Source organism: Rhinoraja longicauda, chromosome 7, assembly GCF_053455715.1.
Source record: "Rhinoraja longicauda isolate Sanriku21f chromosome 7, sRhiLon1.1, whole genome shotgun sequence".
Classification (NCBI taxonomy): domain Eukaryota; kingdom Metazoa; phylum Chordata; class Chondrichthyes; order Rajiformes; family Arhynchobatidae; genus Rhinoraja; species Rhinoraja longicauda.
Genome location: NC_135959.1, coordinates 57607322 through 57633352, shown reverse-complemented (window position 1 = coordinate 57633352; position 26031 = coordinate 57607322). Strand labels below are relative to the sequence as shown.

Below are 26031 nucleotides of genomic sequence, written 5' to 3'. Positions count from 1 at the left end.
ACTCAGGAAGCAAATCACTCTGAAGTGCTGCTCAACACAAATGAATGTGGTAACCTTACTACTTAATTGCTCCGATATTTTCTTTCATTCACTCATTTACCTCTTCACTCTTCACACTGCACTAAGTTACCCTCACTTCTGTCGCTCTCTCTTTTATTTTTTATCTGATTTCTCATTCATCTACCTTGTTCAAACTGCCAGTTATTTCAATTTTTGAAAAACAAAATACATCTTGGGTGTGGGAATAGCTGTCAGGTTTATTTTTGTCATCTATTCCAAGCTTTTCCTTGTGAGATAGTTATCCTTTTCCTTGGACGTGCAATTCCAGTGATTATGCTTCGTAAGTGCCATCTGATTGAATGTTGTTGTGTTTGTGATTAAATCATGAAAACATAACCATTCTTTGAGAATCACATAGTTTGGGCAAATTAGACCTGGTATGTCAGGTCATGTTGCACACTAGAGAACACCAGACATTTGGTGTGTAGGACGTGTGCACCATGAGACAACATTCATTATGCAACAGGCATTTATTGTTGTCAAGTGCAAATGAGTCACTTTTCTCTGATTTTGAAACATATTTGTTACTCACAGAGAACCATGTTGGGTCTCGACCCGAAACGTCACCCATTTCTTCTCTCCAGAGATGCTGCCTCACGCTGAGTTACTCCAGCATTTTGTGTCTACCGTCAATTTAAACTAGTATCTGCAGTTCTTTCCTACACATGTTTTAACAGTGCCTGTACTACTTTCTCTGCAGTAATGCTATTTAAAGGGATAGCCAGCTCCTTGATTTTACATCTGTAGTTGTCTGCAGGCAATGCTGCAGGTTGGTGAGGGAATCACGGGTGGCTTTAACTTTGCATAACAACTTTAAGTGATATTCATTAAATTACACACTTATTCCACTTTTTTTCAAGGTCTGCTGCAGGCGAGGTTCATGTGGCCAGGGATACTGAAGGAGGAGGGGAAAACAGGGTCATGTGCACAGAGCTCACACAGCTGTATTTTGCTGTGAGGAGCACTTAGTAAGTAGCATTCTATACATAGATTAAGCTTTCCTCTGCCAATGGTCACAAAGATCTGTGATCGTCTAGGGACACAGCTCTGTCCAGGCCCATATGCCTAGAAAGACCTGTAGAAATAAAAGTAGTTGTCACCCTAAATGTCCTAAATTGTATTATTCTAGGCAGTGATAACTAACTAGTGTTATTTATTCCAAGTATCCTTTGTCAGACTAAGGCACTTGATGATATCTTTGACAATCAAGAAATTTGTATGAATTGCCTGAAAATCACTTCCTGAAAATCCATCTTGTGCGTAACCATGAGAAAAATCTCTTGTGCTCAATCGCATTTATCAAGGGAATGTGCATTTTTATTTTTGTTTTATTTGTTCTCCCTGACACACTTCACAGGTATGAATCTTGAGACATAAAGACTATCCTCTGCTTCCTTGGCTTCAGATTTCATCCATGTTTCAGAGGTGCAGCTGAATACTTTTTACAGTGGCCAATTAATCTTCCAACCTGCATGTCTATGGGGTGTAGGAGTAATGTGGAGCACCTGGAGATAACCCACGAGGTCACAGGGAGAATGTGCAAACTGTATGCAGACAGCACCCAGGGATCGGGATTGTACCCAGTGCATTGGTACTTTGAGCGGCAGCTCTATTAGCTGCACCACACTACCGCTTACTCCAAAGCCTTTCCATCAGGACGGCTCAACCTTTTTTGAGTCTCTTCATCAGGCTGAGGAGGTGGGAATGGAGGTGGAAGATATTGAGTAAAAGGCACAGCAGGTGGCACAGGATGAAAACGTTGCCAGATGTTAATGTCCCTTATTGCTGGATGGTGCAGCAGACAAAACCAGGGGGGATTGGTTGGAGCAGTGAGGAAACTAAGTGGAATATATAGTAAACTAGACCAAGTGGACCCGTTGGGCCCAAACCACTCCTGCAGTGGTGCAGCACCCTCTCCTCCCCACTCCCCCCTCCCTTCTTCACCCCAACTCCCCTCTCCCCATCCTCCCTCACCACTCTTCCCTCCCCTCCCCCTCCCACCCCCTCGCCCCCTCCCTCCCCATCCCCCTCCCCCCTCCCTCCATCCCCCCCTTTTCCTTCGGGTTGCCTCCTGCATTGGTGCAGCACCCTCTCCTCCCCACTTCCTCCTCCCCTTCCCCTCGCTCCCCTCTCCCCCCTCACTACACCCCCTTCTCCCCCCTCCCTCTCCTCCCCTCCCACCCTCTCCCTCCTCCCTCTCCCCCACCTCCCCCTCCTCCATCCCCCTCCCCCCCTCCCCTCCTCCCATCCTCCTCCCCCTCCCCTCCTCCACCTCCCACCCCTCACCCCACCCTCCCCCCTTCCACCCCCCACCCGACCCTCCCCCCTCTCCCTCCCCCTCCCTCCACACCTCCCTCCCCATCTCCCTCCTCTCCCTCCTCTCCCCTTCTCCCCCTCCCACTCCCCCACTCCCCTCCCACCCCCCCTCCCCCCTCCCCCCTCCCCTCCCCCCCCTCCCCTCCCCCTCCCCCTCCCCTCCTCCACCTAAGTAAACTTTATTACATCAAAGAAGCCAATATTGCAGCAAAATTGTGGGACAAGAAGTTACAATGTACCAAATTATAGCGAGTCCGAAACTTGTTGGTTGTAAGAGGAGTTTATTGCAGCCGCAATATTCGAATACAGAGTTAAACAACAAGGTAAGGGACAACCAATACAAACTTACTGTCTTCCTTGAAGACTTCGCCGAACTGACTAAATCGGGCGCCAAACGCGCACATGACATCGCTGGCCAATCAGCGATGTCGCTCTTTGGACCAATCCCTATGGTCGCGTTCCCACGTGACCTCGCTGGCCAATCCGAGGGTTCGACGACCTGGACCATTCTCTATGGTCGCTACATGACCCCCCCCAGAACCCGAGGTGCGGAACCTAGCAGGGAGCCGGATTTCGCGACCATAACGAGTACGGAGAGGGACAGCCTGAACCACAGGAGCCGGAGGTTCCGGACTTGGCGGAACAGCCGGAACGAGAGGTTCTGGAGGAACTACCGGAACGGGGGGTCCTGGAGGGACTGCCGGAACAGGGGGTCCTGGAGGAACTGTCGGAACGGGGGGTCCCGTACTGAGCGGAACTAACGGAGGTCGGCCTCTCCTAGGGGTTTGACCGACCAGGACTGGTTGATCCGGGTCCAAATGGGCAGGTTTGAGCCGGGACACCGAGACGAGCTCACTCTTGCCGCACATGTCTAAGGTGAAGGTAGCCGTTCCCTTACGTAAAACCCGGAACGGCCCTTGATAGACCCTCTGCAACGGGGCGCGATGGGCATCTTTACGCAGAAAAACAAACTCACAGTCCTTCAGGGAAGACGGTTCGTGTACCATGGGACACCCATGACGTGAAGTCGGAACTGGAGCCAGGGAGCCCACCCGTTCCCGGAGAGATGCTAACACTGATGGGACTGTAGGCAGCAGGTCTGAAGGGTCCGGAAACAGATCTCCGGGTACTCGAAGTGTCGAGCCATATACTAGCTCTGCGGACGACGCACCGAGATCTGGCTTAGGAGCAGTCCGGATGCCCAAAAGAACCCAATGGAGTTGGTCTACCCAGTCCGGGCCTTCAAGCCTTGCACTGAGGGACGCCTTAAGTTGGCGGTGGAACCTTTCTACGAGTCCATTTGCCTGGGGGTGATATGCAGTCGTGGGTTGTAACTTGGACCCGTACAGTTCTGCCAGCGCGGCCCAAAGGGACGAAGTGAACTGTGGCCCTCTGTCAGTGGTAATAACTGCCGGGACCCCGAAACGAGCTACCCAATGAAGGGCCAAAGTCCTAGCACAAGACGCTGATGAAATATCAAACAATGGGAAAGCCTCTGGCCACCGGGTGAACCGATCCACCACCGTGAGGAGGTGGGTGTAGCCCCGGGAGGAAGGCAAAGGCCCGACCAAATCCACGTGGATGTGGAAAAAACGAACAGCCGGGACCTCGAAATCCTGTACGGGCGGCTGGACGTGGCGCTGGACTTTAGCGGTCTGACAGGGCACGCAGGAACGTGCCCACCCCGCTACCTGTTTCCGCAGGCCATGCCAGACAAACCTCGCTGCTACCAAGGCAGAGGTGGAGCGGATGGACGGGTGCGCCAGCCCATGAATGGCATCGAAAACCCGGCGCTGAAGGGAGGGCGGTACTACCGGCCTGGGACGGGGAAGAGAAACATCGCACCAGACTTTCGTGCCCTCCGACCCACAAGCTACCTGGGCCAACTTCAATCCCGAAGTGGTGGACCGGTAAGCCGAAACGGTATCCGCTAGGAGCTGTGCCTCCGCAAGCTCCTGGGGATCCACTTCGCAGTCCACCGCCGAAATAGGGGGAAAAGCAGGTCTAGACAGGGCGTCAGCAACGGCATTAAGCTTACCCGCGACATGACGGACATCGGTGGTAAATTCGGAGATAGCAGTCAGGTGCCGCTGCTGGCGGGCCGACCATGGGTCAGACAATTTCAAAAAAGCAAATGTTAATGGCTTGTGGTCCGTAAATGCCACAAATGGGCGGCCCTCGAGGAAGTACCTGAAATGACGAACAGCTAAATAGAGAGCCAGAAGCTCTCGGTCAAATGCGCTATACTTCAGCTCGGCCGAATTTAGTTGCCGGCTGAAAAACGCTAAAGGCTGCCAACGGCCACCGACCTGCTGCTCCAGAACCCCGCCCACCGCCACGTCAGAGGCGTCAACCGTCAGGGCCGTGGGGGCGGAGGGGCTCGGATGGACCAACATGGTGGCGTCTGCCAAGGCTGCCTTAGCTGCTGTAAAAGCCGACTCTGCGGTCGGGGACCACAACAACTCTACCGGATTCCCTGCAAGGCATTGGAAAAGCGGGCGCATGACTCGCGCCGCTGCCGGAACGAACCTATGGTAGAAATTAACCATGCCTACGAACTCCTGCAGCCCTTTTACTGTGGTGGGCCTGGGAAATGCCCGGATAGCCTCCACCTTCTCGGGCAAAGGGGAGGCGCCGGCAGGGGTAATTCTGTGCCCTAGAAAATCAAGAGCAGGAAGGCCGAATTGACATTTGGAGGGTTGGATAATGAGCCCGTGGTCTTGGAGCCGTTGGAACACGGTCCGCAAATGGGCCTGGTGTTCCTGCACTGAGGGGCTGGCGACCAGGATGTCGTCTAAATAAATAAACAAAAAGGGTAAACCCCGGCCCACGCGGTCCATCAGTCGCTGGAAAGCCTGTGCCGCGTTCTTTAAACCGAAAGGCATACGCAACCATTCAAACAACCAGAACGGAGTAATAGTTGCAGTTTTCTGTATGTCCTCCGGTCGCACCGGAATCTGATGGTATCCTCGCACCAAATCGATTTTGGAAAACACCACCGCTCCTTCCAGCCCAGATGAAAAATCCTGTAGGTGCGGTATGGGGTAGCGATCAGCCGTGGTGACAGCATTGAGACGCCGATAATCGCCACATGGTCTCCACCCCCCAGATGCCTTGGAGACCATGTGTAACGGCGAGGCCCACGGGCTGTCAGACTGACGGACAATTCCCATTTCTTCCATCTTCCTGAACTCCGCCATTGCCACCACCAGTTTGTCTGGCGGTAGTCTCCTGGCCCGAGCGAAAACGGGAGGGCCTTCGGTGCGGATGTGATGGACCACACCGTGCTTAGCCGAAGGTGTGTCAAAACGTTGGACGAGCAGCTCTGGAAACTCTGCCAGAATCGCAGCATACGAGTCGGGGGCCGCGACGACGGCCTGGACAGTAGGGCTGGGCGAGGAGGCGATTGTCGGAGCGACGTGCTCATCTTCGGCAGAGGGTCGGAGGTCGTTACCGCGGACATCAGGAACCAGTGAAAAAGCCCAGAGAAAATCTGCGCCCGGGATCGCTTGTTTGACGTCGGCTATGATGAATGGCCATTCGTACGTGCGGAGGCCTAACACAAGGGACATCTTCCGTGTACCGAAAGTGCGAATTGGGCTGCCATTAACCGCGATGAGGGTGGGACCTGTCTTACCCGATCTGGTTTCGAGGTCGGTCGGCGGCACTATGCTGACGATGGCTCCCGTGTCTACCAAAAATTCTGGTGTCCGTGAATCGATCATGGACATAGAGGCGCCGGTTCTGGCCAATCGTAACTGCCCCTATGTACGATCGGCCGAGGCATTTCCCGCGAAGGTACAAAGCAAACGACAGTTGCGGGATCCGTTACCCCATCGTAGGTGATAATAGCACCAGCCGCGCTTGTGCGGATCTTTTTGGTGGGCTTTCGGAGAATTGGCGGGAGACGTGGCGCCATCTTGCCGTCGCTGTGGCGTGGTCACTGATGTCGAGACTTTGTTGATCGAACCACTTGCCTTGTTTTTTGCCGCTATGAGCGCGTCCGCTTTCGCTGCATATGCTTCGGGGTCCTTAAAAGAACAATCCGTGAGCAGCAGTCGGACATCCTCGGGAAGTTTCTCGCGGAATGCCTGTTCGAACATAGGGCAATCCGTATGCTCACCGGCTAGCATCATCATTTCGGCCATGAGGACTGAAGGCAGTTGGTCTCCAAGATCCGGTAGGTGCAGAAGTTTTGCCGCACCGCCATGCTTATTAAACCCGAAGGTTCGCAGTAATACTTTCTTCATGGCCTCGTACTTGTTTTCCGCAGGTGGATTCACGATGAACCGCATCACGCGCTTGGTTGTGTCCGGCGATAGAGCGCTGACGAGGTAGAAGTACTTCGTGGATTCGTCCGACACCTTCTTTATATGAAATTGAGCCTCGGCGTGGATAAACCAAGCTTGCGGTGCGTGCGTCCAAAACAACGGTAGATGAACGCCTGCCGCGCTTGACTCCGGTGTGCCCTGCGTCAACGAGGCGTCGGGTTCCTGCTCAGTCGGTGATCGTCCAGATCACGTCGGGGTCACCAATATAGCGAGTCCGAAACTTGTTGGTTGTAAGAGGAGTTTATTGCAGCCGCAATATTCGAATACAGAGTTAAACAACAAGGTAAGGGACAACCAATACAAACTTACTGTCTTCCTTGAAGACTTCGCCAAACTGACTAAATCGGGCGCCAAACGCGCACATGACATCGCTGGCCAATCAGCGATGTCGCTCTTTGGACCAATCCCTATGGTCGCGTTCCCACGTGACCTCGCTGGCCAATCCGAGGGTTCGACGACCTGGACCATTCTCTATGGTCGCTACAAAATCACTAATGTCCCAACATTTAGTGGAATTCAGTGATTCACACCCATTAAATGGTCCAATTTCCTTTATAGTTTAGATCATATATTTCTATAATCTTTTCTCTTCTGGTTGTTCTTTTCTTTCACTCATTATCCCTCTCTTTGAATTCCTGACTCTTAAGAATTTATGTGTATATGCTTCCGGCAACTCCTGCAACCGAGTAGCCCCCAGACGTAGCAGCCATGCCATTCCTCTGGAATCAGCCTACCAGGTCGAGAGGGGAATACAGATGCTGGGCAAGTTTGTATTCCCATTTACCTGCCCAGGCTCAGCGGCCACATCAAATGGAGAGGACACTTCATCCTTGCTGGGCACAGTGAGATGTAACCACAGATGAAAAATCCCCCTCTCCAAGCAGGACAACGCCAAGCCGCACCCTCATCTCTCGTTGATGGACGGATGCCAGTAATATGCTATGCATTACGAGCTGGTAAAAGCATGCTAATCATTTATTTATTCCCCCTTTTAGTTGTCAAACTAAGTGCAGGTATACAGAAGACAGGTTCTATCTCACTTACATCCCACTTACATCTTATCATGGGGAAGGAATTCGAAAAGGAATTCTGTTAGTTTCCCAGACAGACAACATAGCAAGCTGATAATGGGGTCCTCTCCAAGGGGTGCAGATGGAATCACACAAAGGATAGTTTATAGGCTGCCTAGACAATTAATGATCCATGTAAGAAAGCTTTACTCTATATTTATAGTCCAAAGCAATAGGGTATTATTATTGGCATCTCTTCTGGAATATTTTTTCACTAATCCAGTTTATGATTATTTTTAATTTTGGCCAGAATAGACTGAGGGCTATGTCTTTATGTTTCTTATATTCCCTTTTATTTCAACTAACTATTTATTGCCAGTTTCTGCCTTGTGTTTATAACAAGCAAGCAAATGTGTCCGAGGAATGTATCCTTCATAGTTACTCCAGTGGGATTAAGAATGCTACAAACCTTCACACTAGTTGAAGGGATTCTGAGACAATTATTAAGATTTACAAGGAAACCCAGGTTCTTAGCCAAATGGGGCAGGTGGTAGGTTGTGTGGGTAAGGGGGTCAGCTTCGCCCCATTTATGTAAGGCCTCTCAGTACTTCTGCTGCATAGACTTAAGTTTATCAATCCTAGCTAAAATGTTTCTTTTCCACTTTAAATGGTCTGGTTTAGAGATTCCCAAGCGTCAGTAGAAATGTTACATTTCTTCCACAAGGCTTTGGGTACATCCTTGAGCCTTTTCCACTGTTCACCTCAGAATCCTTTCCCATGATAGAATCAGAAGAGAGTGTATTTTTTTTAGTCTTGTCTTGGGCATGCAAATGACACAGCTTGCCCAGTGTAGCCATCAGTCTTGGAATTTTGCTCTGAGAGATAATACTGACATTTTTTCGTTTGCCTATTCTGGTGCATTTGGAGCAATTTGTAGAGACAATTTATAATTCCCCTAATACTGACAGTGCGTGTGTACGTGTGTATGGTAGTCAAAAGATATGAATTATCCAGAGTACATTTTCAACATATAAGAAATAGACTAAATGATTACAATTTGCCCAAATAATTTCTTGCTATCTCCATATATATATATATATATATACATTATTTGACTTTATACCACCATATGAGCCATGAAATAAGGAAATGGAATAATGTGCTGCATTTGACTACATGCAAACTGATAAACTGGTCATTAATTTCTTAACTTGTATAAGCTAAAACTTTTCTGCAAACCTTTTTCACAGTAACAGTTTTGTTTCATTATGAATCAGCAAGGACAAGGTGTGTAACTGGAGATCTATAAAGACATTGTGTTTTCTTTAAGAAATTGTAGAGTGCCAGGATGAAAAAGACAGATGAAGCATATTCTTCATTCAGAAAAATTATGGATAATTCTGTTAGTTTTCTTGTTTCTCTGAATCAATGTTTGTATAGATTTGGCTGAACACGATAAAAAATTAACATGTGTGTTGCCTTACACCTATGCAGGCCACTATCACTATCAGGTTTCACTATCAAGAGTGTTGGCAGATCAATTTCCCTCCTGGGATAAATTAAGTTGTATTGTATCATATCGAAGGTTTCACCTATTTGTGCCAGTCATATTGTGTTTGCTTGTGATGCCCAGGGCCAGGTAGTCATTTTATTTTCCAACTCCATCTGCCTGTGTAGAAATTATATTGCTCTGACACCCACACACCACGATAAAACAGACTTAGGAGTTTGAATTATTTACGAATGATGTGAAAATAATTGGAGGAACCTAATTTAAACTAAGGTTGTTCTACTTTTACAAAATTATACAGGTGTAACAACAAAGATTGATCAAAACTCTTTTTTCACAAATACTGTGTGACCTACTGAGTTTGTCTAGCATTTTCTGTATTCCAGCACCTTCGCTATTTTGCATTTGTGTATTTTTATTGACTGTGGGGTATACAGCCCAGATGACTATGTCAAAGGAGATTTTGAAGAACAATATGGATTTTGTTTGTAATGAGTAGATGGTGTTGCATTTTATTAAGTTTTATTTTCCATTTATTCTGTGACCACTGATTGGTATACAGTAACATTTCTATACACAAGATAAGTATGATTATTTATAACTAAAGAAGGTTTCTAAATTTTAATTTTAGCCTATTGGGACAGAACAAGACACATTGACAAGAGGGGAGGACGAAACTGATGAACCCGAAGAAGAACTGTCATCAAAATTACATGAACCATGGGAACATTTCAAGGTACAATCTTTGCTCCTTTACAATGATGTAAATGATTTCCAATGATTGCTCCTTTGATGAGGTTTTCTCCGAGATCTTCGGTTTCCTCCCACACTCCAAAGACGTACAGGTATGTAGGTTAATTGGCTGGGTAAATGTAAAAAATTGTCCCTAGTGGGTGTAGGATAGTGTTAATGTACGGGGATCACTGGGCGGCACGGACTTGGAGGGCCGAAAAGGCCTGTTTCCGGCTGTATATATATGATATGATATGATATGATATGATGAGTTTCACTAAACCAAAACAGCAACAGTCAAATGCTAAGCCCAGACTATACTTGGTAAACATACAATATAACATTTTTTGCAGGTAAAATTATGTTCCATCTCTCTAAATTTGTGGCAGCTCGTTGGTTAAGGCAGAAAAGAACTAGATTCAATCATTTGGTCAATGCTGGTGTGTAGCTAATCCCATCAATATTTTGAAACATGCAAATTAATTTAGTAATTGTCAGTTTGGGAAGTGAAGATTATGTCTGCCTTGATTGAGTTTTTATTTTGAGGAAGTAACAAGCCGAGTTGAAAAAGGTTGCATTATTGATGATGACACAATATCATTTTGTTTTAAACCTGTCACAGGTCAGTATTTGTTGTAGGGTGTTGATGGGCATCTTCGTGACTTGAATGCTATAGCTTTGGAGTTGTGCAGGGCAAAACACTCAGTTCTGTTTTTCATGATGTGTATCAGTAATTTAGGTTTTAATGTGAGAGGCAGGATTAAGAAGTTTGCAGAATGTACAAAAATTGATTATGTGGCTGATAAAGAAGAAGAAAACTGTGGTACAAAAAGAGAGACCAAAAGTCAAGTGGGCAGGAGGATCAAAGTGGGATTCATTATGATGCGTGGTAATGCTATTATGGAGAGAATTCAATGCAACAAAATACACAATAACAAATAGGATACTGAGAAATGCAGAATTGGGGTTTGGAGTTCAAGATTGCAAGGCCACAAAGTAATGAGACAGGTAGAAATAGTGGTCAGGAAAGCATATGAGAAAATTTTAATTGGCTGAGGGATGGAATATGAGAATAAGGTAGCCATCCCATCTATGTATTGAACATGAAGATAGACAAAAAAAACTGGAGCAACTCAGCGGGTCTGGCAGCATTTCTGGAGAAAAGGGATAGGTAACGTTTTGGGTCGAGAACCTTGTCTCCAGAAATGCTGCCTGACCCGTTGAGTTACTCCAGCGTTTTGTGTATATATTCGGTTTAAATCAGCATCTAAAGTTCCTTCCTACACACAATGCATTGAACATGTTTGGCCATTACGTGAGCACTCCAGACTGCTATTAATTAAAACTGGTCACAAGCCTCTATTCAGAAAAAACAATCCTCCACAACTACCCTTTGATTCCATCCTGCAAGCTAATTTTGAATTTAATTGGCCAGCTCACCTTGGATTCCATGCGCTTAAATTAGTCTACCATGCGGGACATTTATTATACAGAGAAACTACCTAATCACCTCAATGCAAAAAATATTTGATTGCAATAGATAGGTTTGAGGATATTTATAGGACTGATAATTTTAGTTAGAAAGATGTTGTGAGTTTTTTTGGGGTATTGAAGTTGGAAGAAATCTAATCACGGATCAGACAATTAATGAAAGGTCTGGATTGGGAAATTAGGAAGGATCTCTCTATTTACAAGAAATAGCGAAGTAGGGGGCGGTCATTTTCAAAGTAATCCCTGGTCAGTTGCAGGCTCGGTGGGCCGAAGGGTCTTCTGTATCTCTAAACTAAACTAAACTAAACTAAGCTAATCTTTTCACAATTTTACTTTTCATTGGAATTTTTTTTCTCGCATTTTGCAATGCCTTATCATTTCCAAGAAATGATCAACTAGTTCAATGTACATTATTTAAAATTTACTTTTCATTCATGTTTGGTCTATATCAAACATATGCTGTATTTGTTGCCTCTTGCCTAGATCAAGGCCTAGAAACCGAATTATGTAGCACCATGTTTTCAGGTGCTATATCATCCAATATACATGAAAAAGGAATTACAGATTTCATGTAAGTTTTCCATTTCCTACTTGTGATGAGCCATCACACGGAGGACATCAGACTTGCACAGTTACATCTAGTAACATGCAGTCTACGTCTGGATGTCACTTCCCATTATTCTTAATTGAAAATGCACAGCATCTGCAAGCTATGGGCCAAACTGGAAGAAGGTTTTATAGGGTCTGTGGCAGGCTGATACTGAGAACCTGACCTGGATATACCCTTTTGAAAGGAGGTACTTAACTGAATTTACCTTGCACCTCTGTCCAACCTCTCCCAATGGAATGATCACATCTCTCCCCTAACTCATGGCTCTTGCTTTACCTGCCCCAATCACACACATATCTTCCAACCCAGCATCCACCCTATTAATTTACGTCTCTCCACCCTAAACTGTGAATACAAAACCTCATTGATTGATTGCAATGTTGAATTGTCACTGTGTTCCTCTACTGCTGCTCTGACCAGTTGCTCTCTCTTTACTATCAAGGTTACCACTGACTACTATTCTTCCCCAGAAATGATCAAGATTTTTTTCTTTTGATTATCAAGGCTATCCTTCTGACTGGTGTTACCATTCCCACCCTCCCTACCACCCATGCAGTTACCAAGGCTGACTAGTTGACCATCAAGTCCATTCCACACTGATCCATGGGAACCCCATTTGACCCCACTATCCAGTCTCCCCATCCTTTTTATTTTCTGGACCTGATCTTGGTCCCATGTTCACCTGATTTCCTTTGATGCAATCTTATATTGGCACACTTTGCCAAGAGTGTTTAATTGTCATGTGAAGCAAAACAGATCAATGAAATTCTTACATTAACAGAACACAATCAGTAAGAAATGGCAACAACATTTCCTCCTCAGTAATCAGGGTCACCTCATGGCTGTGTCCCTCGTCCCCTGCTCTACTCACTCTATACCCATGACTGTGTTACTTTACACCAATTAATATGGTTTTAGAGGCACAAACCATTTTCTAGTCACACGTTTCCAATGCTGATCAACACAAATTAAAAGCTAGTTACAATGCCTTAGTTTATATGGTACTAGTTACAATACAATACAATACAATACAATTTCCTTTATTGTCATTGTACAAGTACAATGAGATTTTGATTGTCGCTTCCATATCGATGCTATCAAATCAAATATTTAAATAAATCACGGCGAACATGTAAACAACAAGGGGGGGGGGAGGAAAAAGAAAAAGGGGGAAAAACTACATTTAAATTATTTTTTAAATTTCTTAACAATCATGGCATGTACGTTAAAGAAAGGTAAAAATATCACCACAATCAAATCCTTCACCATGGAAACTTAATATATATTGACAATATTAACAACACTCAACATGGCAGAGCAGCAACATTGTGAATAAGACAAAATGCTTTGTTGAGACACGACATCATAGAGTTCCTGAATAAATTTGCCTGGAAATCCAGTTGCTTAGCACCTTTCTTTGGTGTCATGTAATTGGGAATCAACATTTATTTCCAGAATGAAGTGCAATATTAACCCTCTCCAAGTTATGTTATGTCTCTCTGGAAATCTTACAGGTGATTCCAGGCTTCAGTTAACTTTGCATCGAAACATGATTTTGCATTGTATGTACATGGGTCAGTGCTATTCCCCATGTAGTGCACCTACTGGAACATTATAGCTCACCCAGGTCTTCATACCACTGCAATGGTTTGGAGTACTTGGGAAGTAGTCCCTATCTTACCAATCATCCTCTTTTCTGTCCTTATCTCCTATTGCAGTCCCTGATCACTCAATATCCTGACATCCCTCTGGTTTTCCCAGTGACAGTAGGTCCCTTGATCCTTCTAATGACCTGATGGGGGGGCCTTGTTCTGCACCAACCTCCTATTTCCCTCTGAACCCTACTTGTAGATATTTAAAGAAATTCTTAACACTGAGCATAACATTGGTGCTCTGCTTCAGCACTGCTGTGTCTGGAATAATGTGTGCAGTTCTGGTATGCCTAACAAAAAATAGATATGCATGCAAAGATTCAACAAAATGAAAGGCCTGTTTAGAGTCGATGTGCAGAGGATGTTTCCACTAGTGGGATAGTCTAGGACCAGAGGACACAACCTCAGAATAAGGATGTACCTTTAGAAAGGAGATGAGGAGGAATTTCTTTAGCCAGAAGGTGCCGAATCTGTGGAATTCATTGCCACAGACAGGCTGTGGAGGCCAAGTCTTTGGGTATTTTTAAAGCGGCGACACAGGTTCTTGCTTAGTAAGGGTTTCAAAGGTTACAGGGAAAAGGCAGGAGAATGGGATTGAGAAAGGATAGATCAGCCACGGCTGAAAAGCAGAATAGATTTGATGGGCTGAATGGCCTAATTTGGCTCCTATAACCTATGAATTTATGATTCCTGGAATGTAATAATGAGGAACTTCAGAGGTTCATTTATACCAAAGATAACCATAAAATGCTGGAGTAGCTCAGCAGGTCGGGCAGCATCTCTGGAGAAAATGGATAGCTGACATTTCAGGTCAGGACCCTTCTTCAGACTGAGATGGCGAGTTTATCATATAGGGAAAGGTTAAGCAGACAAAGTTCATAATCTCTTGAGTTTAGAAGATTGAGAGAGTAAAAAATTGTCAAAGGGCCTGAAGGCTGGATGCGGAGATGATGCTTCCATTGAATGGATTGTCTAAAGCCAGGATCAAAGTAATAAAAATAATTGAATTACTCTCAGGACAAGAGGAAATAAAAGTATTCAACGGGGTTGCTGGGGAAAGGGAGTGAATCTTTGAATTCATTATCCAAGTGGACTCTGTGGGCTCAGTCACACCGTATGTTCACGACAGACTGAAAAATTAAGAGAATCAAAGCTTATAGGGTTAGTGCAATAAATTAGTAAGGGTGTAAAATATATTTTCGATCTTATTAATTAGCAGAGGAGACATGTGGGCCCCAATGAATGAGTCCTATTGGTATTTTTTATTTAACATGCAAGTTAGAATGTGGTGGGTAGAAGAAGGTGAAAGTGGTTTGAGGTTTTCGGGATCTCTCTATTTCCAGTGTAGTAAATGAATATGAACATTATTTTACAAGGACAGGTAAGGAGCTGGCAATGGATAACCAAGCTGACCATTTGACCAAAAGTCAATGTTTTTTAGTTGCGTTGGAAGATCTTTAGCTACTGATCTGCATACATTAGAATGTATAAGGTATGTAGTTTCAAATCCATCTTCTATTTATTGTCATTTGATTACTTTCTCCAAAGTAATTATAAGATGGATAAATTTATAACCTGATTAGATAAAAAAGGAGGCAGCACTGATTCAAGTGCATCTTTTACATGGTGCTATGCTTTCTGCAGAAATTTGGTATGATAGTTCCGTATTGATAATAAACTTATATTACATTGAGGTATTTATTGTGTTTTTTTTCCTATTATATGCAACTACGCATCTCGTGCAAGGTACAGGGTTCTGGAGATAAGCTAACATCAAAGCTACAATTCACCTGTTTACCAAATAAGCTACTTACACAGCTGAGGTACTTTCTGCATACACATTATTTTACAATGGAGTACAGTATTAGAAACAGAAAAATTACGGCAAGCTTCCAGGTCCCCCATCTGCAAATGGTGACAACTAAGCTAAAGATTATGCTGCAGAAGAGTATGAGGAGATCAGTATATTGGTTGTTATCTTGAATTTCAGGGATATTCCAAGGATTCCAGTGTAGACTGCATTGCAAGAATTTTTTTAAATGGCCTTCTATTTGCCTTCCTATGGATGGATAGGAATAAAATTGAGGTTAGGAACCCCCCTCTATATTATTTACATCCAATTTCTGGCCCTGCAACAGCTGTGGGGAGAAACCTACATTCCCCCATGAAAGGAACTTGAAAATCTTTGAAAATCAAATGAGGACATCATTTAACAGTTATCATTTCTTCTTTGCAGCAGTAGCAAAATGAACATTTGGCAAGTGAATGGCCTATTTAAATAAAACGTCATTGTTTTTTTGAGGTTTATAAAAAGTCGCATGCATTAAAATTTTGGCATACTTGTTTATGCCTGGAGATGCACAAAATTGAACAATAAATATGCAGTCTAAAATAATATGTAATTTTGTCTACAAATAAAATATATATCTCCATGCATTTTGCAGTTATCTATCAATCTCTTCACGATTACATCCTTGTTCTTAATAGTGACCTTATTCCCAAACTATAGATGTGATTTTCATGTGATTGCTCTTTTATTTTTAGAAACTCTCCCTAAATGGTGTTCACATTTTCATGTTTACAGTTTTCCATTATCACTAGAAGCTATTAAGAATGAACTGCTTGTTACTGAAGCCTGTAATTTTACACTTCATTTTACACTTAAATTCAGAAAGAAATATGCCTCTGCTGTATATTCCCCTGTTTTATAGACAATAGACAATAGAAAATAGGTGCAGGAGAAGGCCATTTGGCCCTTTGAGCCAGCACCGCCATTCAATGTGATCATGGCTGATCATTCTCAATCAGTACCCCGTTCCTGCCTTCTCCCCATACCCCCTGACTCCGCTATCCTTAAGAGCTCTATCTAGCTCTCTCTTGAATGTATTCAGAGAATTGGCCTCCCCTGCCCTCTGAGGCAGAGAATTCCACAGATTCACAACTCTCTGACTAAAAAAGTTTTTCCTCATCTCTGTTCTAAATGGCCTACCCCTTATTCTTAAACTGTGGCCCCTGGTTCTGGACTCCCCCAACATTGGGAACATGTTTCCTGCCTCTAACGTGTCCAACCCCTTAATAATTTTATACGTTTCAATAAGATCCCCTCTCATCCTTCTAAATTCCAGTGTATACAAACCTAGTCGCTCCAGTCTTTCAACATATGACAGTCCCGCCATTCCGGGAATTAACCTAGTAAACCTACGCTGCATGCCCTCAATAGCAAGAATATCCTTCCTCAAATTTGGAGACCAAAACTGCACACAGTACTACAGGTGCGGTCTCACTAGGGCCCTGTACAACTGCAGAAGGACCTCTTTGCTCCTATACTCAACTCCTCTTGTTATGAAGGCCAACATTCCATTGGCTTTCTTCACTGCCTGCTGTACCTGCATGCTTCCTTTCAGTGACTGATGCACTAAGACACCCAGATCACGTTGTACGTCCCCTTTTCCTAACTTGACACCATTCAGATAATAATCTGCCTTCCTATTCTTACCACCAAAGTGGATAACCTCACACTTATCTACATTAAACTGCATCTGCCATGCATCCACCCACTCACACAACCTGTCCAAGTCACCCTGCAACCTCATAGCATCTTCCTCACAGTTCACACTGCCACCTAGCTTTGTATCATCGGCAAATTTGCTAATGGTACTTTTAATCCCTTCATCCAAGTCATTGATGTATATTGTAAATAGCTGCGGTCCCAACACTGAGCCTTGTGGTACCCCACTAGTCACTGCCTGCCATTCTGAAAGGGACCCATTTATCCCCACTCTTTGCTTTCTGTCTGTCAACCAACTTTCTATCCATGTCAGTACCCTACCTCCAATACCATGTGCTCTAATTTTGCCCATCATAATGGAGGAAAAGGAGCAGGAGGCAAAGAATCAGAGTTGGGATCGATGGAGAGTGAAATTGAGTGAGGTGTCAAGAAATGGTATAGAGATATCTTGGAGCATGGAGCCCTGTGCTACAGGTTGAAGCAAAAACTATTGTATAGGAGCTATAAACCGAATGTGAATTTCCACTGCTATTCCAATTCATCTTATTGATTTTGATTCTGTTTGACTCACTTTGTTTAGAAATATCACTATCAAGATGAGGATTCACCACCAAATGATTACAGCTTACCCCGTCTAACCAATGATGTCAAAGGCCCTGAGCTTGTTCATGTCTCTGAGAAGAATTTATCACAGATTGAAAACATCCTTGGATATGTATCACATGCTCATATATCTCCATTAAAGGTTAGTTCACTTATAACAAATGTATATTTAATAATCAGCAATGATAAATATTGCTACTAGTGTAGAACCACTAATATATATTTTTTATTCAGACAAAAGAGTATTCAAAAATAATGTCAAAATAATCTGAACATTAATTTCTCTGTTCCAATTTGTTTACAATGTTGATGAGATTCTCTGCGAAGATAAAATATGAATTGTTTAGCACATGTTAACTTTCATTGAATTATTTTGCTCTATTGTGTATATGCATCTTTTTTCATAGAGATAAACTATGAATTATTAATTGCATAGTTTAGTTTTGCCTCACTTTGCTTTTCAACAATGCTTCATTTTACAATGGGAATTAATGTTTAGCGGGATTTGGTGCAGTGATGAGAGATGCTGGCTAGTGCTCAATCTCTGCATAGAATTCTCAAATTGCATTCAGGAAAATTTCAGTATGGAAATTCCAAATTTCAGACTGATTGTTCAGTCCCACATCTGAACATGAATATGGGGTAGGATTCCAGATTTTGTGTTAGATAATGAAGCTGGTTTGACAAAAGGTGAAATTATTGTTAACATAGTTAGTAAGTTTGCAGATGAGACGAATGTTGGTTGTGTAGTAGATAGGGAAAAGATTATGTTAGATTAGGACAGGTCCTGATGAACTGGAGAAGTGGACCATGGAATGGGAGATGGAATTTAACTTGGACAAGTTGCATTTTTGGAAGTTAAACCAGGGCAGGACTAACACAGTCTTGAGACTCTTGTAGAACAAAGACTTAGGGGTACAGGTGCATAGTTCGCTGCAAGTGGCAACACACATAAACAGGGTGGTGAAGAAGGTATTTGACTCACTTACTCTCATCAGTCAGTGCATTAAATATAGGAGTTAGGTTGAAACTGTATAAGTGGTTGGTGAGACCACACGGAGAATTATGCACAGATCTGGTCACCACCTAAAAGAAGGATGTTATTAAGCTGGACAGGGTGCAGAAGATATTCATGAGGATATTACCAGGAATGGAGGTCTTGAGTTATAAGAACAGGCTGAACAGCCTGGAACCTGTTTCCTTGGAGCATAGAAGGTTAAAGAGTGGCCTTAAAGAGGTATATGAAATCATGAGGGGCATAGATAAGGTAAATGGTCACAGCCATGCCCCCCCCCCCCCCCAAGGATAGGGGAGTCCAAAATGAGAGTGCATAGATTTAAGATGAGATGGGAAAGATTTGAAAGGAACTTAAGGGGTGACTTTTTCAGACAGTGGTAGATGGGTATTTGGAACCAACTGCCAGAGGTAGCTGTAGAGACAGGTACAGTTTCCATGCTTAAAAAAGATTTTGGCATGTACATAGATATAGAGTTATACAGTGTGGAAACAGGCCCCTCGGCCCAAGTTGCCCACACTGACCAATATGTCCTATCTATACTAGTCCCACTTGCCTGCGTTTGGCCCATATCTCTCTAAACCTGCTTATCCATGTACTTGTCCAATTGCTTCTTAAACATTGCAATAGTCCCTGCTTCAAACGACCTCCTCCGGCACCTCGTTCCATATGCTCACCAGGGGTGCAGTGCTGCCAGAACTCTGTTTTTAAAAAAAGCCAAAATAAACAGCAGGAAATTTTAACCAGCGGGGAATTTAACAGCGGCCACTCCGGCACCAGTGACAGCTCCGGCACCTAAAACATTAGCACTGCAACACTTACGCTCACCACCCTTTGCGTGAGAAAGTTATTTCTCAGATTCCTATAAAATCTTTCCCCCTTCACCTTAGAGGTATAATCTGCCTTAAAGATATAAAAGGTTCAGAAAGATATGGGCTAAATGCCATAGGTTTCCAGAATAAATATTTCCATTCTTAGCAGGCAGAACAAATCAAAAATCTTTAAAAATCTTCTTGAAATGCGGAAACATTCAAAACTTTAAAAACTGTTACAGATATATTCATGCATTTTTGTATTATTAACAAATATAAATATCTAAAATATTTAAATATAATTAAAAAACATTTGAAATATTTAAATTGAAACTGTTGAAAACACAACAATTATCTTAATGCTACCATGATTTCTTGCATCTGTTCCTCTCATTCAAATCAATTGAGACACTGTGCCTTTTTTTTGCCACAAATTTATTGGGCAAATTTCCCAGCTGAATGTTGGTGAACTGTTGCAAGTTCAGACACCCCTACCCTACTCCCCATTTTAGATTACCCAACCTGGGGAGGGAATCTGGTGACAGTTACATGCAGAACTGTTGTCATTCCCTTGCGAAATCTGGCCATGGTTTTGTAATTTGGCGTGAAGGGATGGGCAACCGGGACTAGTTTAGATGGGGCATCTTGGTCGGCATGGTCAGATTAGGTCAAAGGGCCTGTTTCTGTGCTGATGACTCTATGGCTATGACTCTATGACATTCTGTTTTTATTAAATGGAATTTTCAGAGGATCATGTTTCTCAATTTCATATATATTTTAAGAAAACTCATTTAACTTAATCATTCATGTGGTGCATCTAGTTTCAAAGGTATCTTATCCAAGAGTTACGCAATGCAAGCAATTAACTACTGATTACTTGATCATTCACACAAGTCACAAATTTTGAGTTAATATGCTACAGCTGTTATGTTAGCTGTATCATGAATATCATTCTCCCAGTTTGAATTAAAAAATAGAAACCTGCAACATTATTTGAAGTAGATATTTTTATTCAACAGCACTGTCATAATTTTACTGTAATCTTTTTATATGATCTTATTCATTAGTTTCATGACTGACTCAGCTGTAACAGTCAATTCTGCCCACTGAAGGAGGAATCTGCAAGAGATGATTATTATAACATCATTTGTCATTTGTGTTTATTTTTAAATGCTACTGGTACTGGTTGCTATGCATCAATGTGCTTAGAACAGGAAAATTGCTCTGAAAAATGTCATCTCAGGTCAGATGGTTGGCCACAGATATTTTACATTTTTTTCTGGTTATTTAAAGACAAAACTGAATTTCATTATGGGGTAGGCATGTTCTTTAATGATACCTAATCAATATATTAAGCTTTAGGAATTAATTGTTATATTTATATTATTTTTTAGTTGAATTTGACGAAGTGCTTATGCCATTTTCCTTTCAGGTGCAGGTCTTGCATCTAAACCAATCAAAATGTATTCACTGAGATTAGCTGCTAAGAACTTGAGTTTTGGAAAAAGAGAAACAGAATCAAGTCCCTTTATCTTACCAATTCTATTTCTCTTTCCATAGATGCCACCTAACCCGCTGAATGTTTTTAGCATTCTCCGTTTTTGATATTGAATTCCACGTATGCAGTTAAAAACAAAATTCAATGATAATTCAGGCTATCCAACAATCCTATTGAATCTGGAAGGTGTATAGTAAGCTGCTAGCAACACAAGTACTACTTTTCTGCCAAACTTTAAAAAAATTGTCACTTGATAGGTTGTCAGTTTAAGCTGCTTTTAATTTGGTCTTTGAGAGGATGCAGAAGTAAACGACGAGAGGTCAATTTCTAATTTATCAGTGACTTTCTTACTGGGAAATGCATATGACTTCATCTGGATCATGTGTGAAACTGTTATCAAGATTTCATTATCTGTCAGATTAATTTATTGAAGTTCTTCTCAACATTTTGACACAAAAAGATTGCCTTTATTTAATAAAATGAGTAAATTAGATATTGTGCCAATATTATGTCACCAAAGGCAAATAATTGAATGGTAATAGGATTCTCGTATTTTCTGTCTGAATGCAATGCCGCAAGGCTCAGTGGTAGGACCCCAGTTATTTACAATCTATATTAACGATTAAGACGAATAAATTAAATGTAACATCTCCAAGTTTGCGGATGACACAAAGCTGGGTGGCAGGGTGAGCTGCAAGGAAGATGCTATGAGGCTACAAGGTGACTTGGATAGGTTGGGTGAGTGGGCATATGCATGTCAGATGCAGTATAATGTGGATAAATGTGAGGTTATCCACTTTGGTGGCAAGAACAAGAAAGCCGATTATTATCTGAATGGTGTCGGATTAGGAAAAGAGCAGGTGCAACAAGACTTGGGTGTCCTTGTACATTAGTCACTGCAAGTAAGCATGCAGGTACAGCAGGCAGTGAAGAAAGCAAATGGCATGTTGGCCTTCATAGCAAGAGGATTTGAGTTTCGGAGCAAGGAGGTCCTACTGTTGTTGTGCAGGATGTGAGACCACATCTGGAGTATGTGCTGTTTTGGTCTCCTAATTTGATGAAGGACATTCTTGCTATTGAGGGAGTGCAGCGTAGGTTCACCAGGTTAATTCCCGAGATGGTGGGACTGACATATGACGAAGAAATGGCTCGACTGGGTTTATATTCACTGGAATTTGGAAGGAAGAGAGGGGATCTTATAGAAACATATAAAATTCTTAAGGGATTGGACAGGCTAGATGCAGGAAAAATGTTCCTGATGTTGGAGGAGTCCAGAACCAGGGGTCACAGTGTAAGAATTTAGGACTGAAATGAAAAACCTTTTTCACCCAGAGAGTTGTGAATCTATGGAATTCTCTGCCATGGAAGGCAGTGGAGGCCAATCCACTGGATGTTTTCAAGAGAGAATTAAATATAGCTCTTAGGGCTAACGGAATTAAGGGATATGGGGAGAAAGCAGGGACGGGGTACTGATTTTGGATGATCAGCCATGATCATAATGAATGGCGGTGCTGGCTCGAAGGGCTGAATGGCCCACTCCTGCACCTATTTTCTATGTTTCTAAATACCCAAGTTCTGGTACAAAAAGTAAAATGTGCTGGTTGTCACAAAATAGATCCATATTTTGTTATTAAATCTTGCAGCAATTTTCATTATTCTCTCATGTTAAAAGTTGATTGGCTTGAAATCAATTTTTAAACGACAGCACCAAACATACCGCAGCAGCGTGGTTTCTTAGCAACATAAGCTCTGCTTTAGAAATGGTTCTTTTAAAGTTATGAATTTTGAGGTGTCATATTTTGCAATACTCCAAAAATCTGACTGGGTACTTCAAGGTATACTGAAATGATGTTTGCCTCAGGTGCACAGAGTGAAAGCCGTGCAATGTGTGCATCATTTGGAATATTGTGGGGGCTTTTGGACCTTGGATGGTTGGGAGCAAGGCTTGTTGATCACTCCAAGGACAACTAGATCTTTTCAAACTGGGACCCCTATTGGTTCTTAATTTTCATTCATCTTTTAGGTAATAAGCACTGTCTAGACTTTCCCACTCCTTTCACATTCTTCCTGACCCTCTCCCTGGTCCTTATCCTGCCACCCTAGGTCCCCACTCTCAATTCACCAAATCCTTGAGCCAGTGTTTGGACCTCAGATGGCTGGAAGCAGGATTTGTTGATCACTCCCAGGACAACTAGATCTTCTCTGGCTGGGATGCCTCTTTTGTTACTAATTAATTTTCATTCATCTTTTGGGTAGCAAGCACAGTCTAGACTTCCCCGCCCTTTTTCCATCCCTCCCCAACTTCTCCCTGTTCTTTATTCTGCCACCCTTGGTCCCCACTCTCAATTCACCATATCCTTCACCCAGTGTTACCATTGAGCCAAGGCACAATCTGCTGCTTCCCCAAATATCACTGTCCATCCATCACTGATTGTCATTGATATCTACTCCTCAGCTCTGCATCATTCTTTTGCTTTGATACCTTTTGCCTGACCATTGGGGTTGGGGAGAGGACTGTGATCCCTTACCTTCCCTGTGACTATCTCATTGTCAGGAGCTGATTTGCTCCACTTTAACCACCATATTTCTCCTGTCGCCAAGAAGCACAAAGTGCTGGAGGAACTCAACAGGTCAGGCAGCATCTGTGGAGGGAATGGATTGATGATTTTTTGGGTCGAGATCCTTCTTCAGACTGATAGTAAAGAAGGGTCCTGACACAAAATGTCATCTGTCCATTCCCTCCATAGATGCTGCCTTAGCATATTGCATTGAGTTCCTCCAGGTCTGTGTTTTGCTCAAAACGTCAGCATCTGCAATTCTCTATTCTTTGGTTTTGCCAAATAGCAGTGCCTATACAATCCTCTCTTCCACTTTTTACAACCACTCTGAATGGCATACTCAATGACACATGTTTGATGAAGGGACTGTACAACTGAAGCTCACAGCAGAGAGCCAATGACTCAGACCTTTGTTTTTTCTATAATGCACAGCTGCACTACAGATTGGGTGCCCTTGGATTTCCAGACCATGGTTTCTAGATATCTGATAGGGTACATTTGGAAATTATTTGTCTATTGAATGCAGTGTTTAAAACATATCAAAATGATTGCCCAGGATAACAGACCATAAAATACAGTTCATTAATTTATGGCCTCAGGCTAAGCAGAATGAAATACAAGGTTATTTTCTGTCTCAAAGTATGTTAATTGATACACCTTAACTGGATGACAATACAGAACTAATCAGTTGTTTTTCTGGTACAAACCACATTCCATTGTGGGAATATAGTTAAATAAATTGTACAAAGTGCATTCACTTGGAGGAGAGTAACTGTTTCTGTTTTAATTCTTTAAATTCAGTCAAGAGATATTCATATTATGGTAAAGGCAGCAATTACTAATAAAACATTGAACATGGAACAGTACAGCACAAGAACTGGCCCTTCGACCTTCAATGTCTATGCCGAATAAGATGCCAAAACCAACTCTTCTGCCTGCATATAATACATATCCCTCCATTCCCTGCATATTCATCCAATCAAGCTTCTCTCCTCCATACATTGCTCTTGCCATCGCTCTCATATAAGTTAATCTTGTTCTCATCTGCCCACAAGACCTTTTTCCAAAACTGTGGTTGCTCTTTTAAGTGCTTCTTGGCAAACTGTAACCTGGCCATCCTATTTTTGCGGCTAACCAGTGGTTTGTCTTGCAGTGTAGCCTCTGTATTTCTGTTCATGAAGTCCTCTGCAGATAGTGGTCATTGGCAAATCCACACCTGACTCCTGTAGAGTGTTTCTGATCTGTCAGACAGGTGTTAGGGGATTTTTCTTTATTAAAGAGAGAATTCTTCTGTCATCAGCTGTGGAGGTCTTCCTTGGTCTTACCAGTCCCTTTGCAATTTGTAAGCTCACCAGTGCTCTCTTTCTTCTTAATGATATTCCAAACAGTTGATTTTGGTAAGCCTAAGGTTTGGCTAATGTCTCTAACAGTTTTTTTCTTGTTTCAATGGCACAACTTGGGTCCTCGTGTTGATAAACATCAATAAAAGTTACAAATCTCAAATTGTGGAGTACAGAGGCAAATAAATAAATGATGGGTCTTTGTCCCCAACATTATGGAGGGCACTGTATATAGATTGGGAATTTCAAATCATGTTGAATGATTTATGAAAGAGGTGCATTTCTGGAGAAGTTTTGTTAAGCATATGTTTGTACTTTGAAAAGTTGGTCAGATGCATTATAGTTATTTTGGTAAGGTGTACTCCTATGTGGAGAGAATGACACACTATTTGTTACACCAGAAAATACCTGCATTGGTGAAAAGTCATTAATATTTCAGAGAAAAATTAACCAAAGGTCAATACTTGCTTTTTGAATGTGTATTTTGGTTTATCTCAATGCTTTCAGAACATGCAGTTTTCAGTTTAGCATTATATCGGAAAATCTGGAACAGTATGTTTGTTCTTATTGCTTGAAACAATTGTGTACACTGCATAACAGAGAAGGCCTTCCTCAGACATGGATCCTTGAGGTATAGACCTGCTTTGAACCTACTTCAATCCTCTGCAGTCTGAAAAGCATGGAACATGTTGTGTACAGTGTGCTACTATTTTCCATTGTTTAACAGGGTTACAATAGTTGTAGAATCCCTGTCAGTACTCGTTACAACTGAATGGCCTCTCCCTTTAAAGGGTGAATATCAGTTTTGTTCTGCAAGCTAGATTCAATCAGTCCATACCACCTAAGATATTGGATGCTTGCTGAACTGCTGAAACACTACTGTGTTTGGCACTGGCTGGATGCTGCATTCATGGGAATGAGTGGGCAGCATGACGTTGATGTGCTGCATTGATTCCATCCAAAAGACATGCATTAATTGTGTATA

At 42.8% G+C, this 26031-nt stretch overlaps 1 protein-coding gene across 1 annotated transcript in view; it reads left to right on the top strand.

The window, feature by feature from the left end:
• dlg2 (discs, large homolog 2 (Drosophila)) overlaps window positions 1–26031 on the top strand; it is a 507064-nt gene that overhangs the window by 109992 nt on the left and 371041 nt on the right. The window contains 2 exon segments of the mRNA XM_078402648.1: window positions 9859–9963; window positions 17801–17965. Coding sequence (XP_078258774.1) covers window positions 9859–9963; window positions 17801–17965 — 270 coding nt within the window.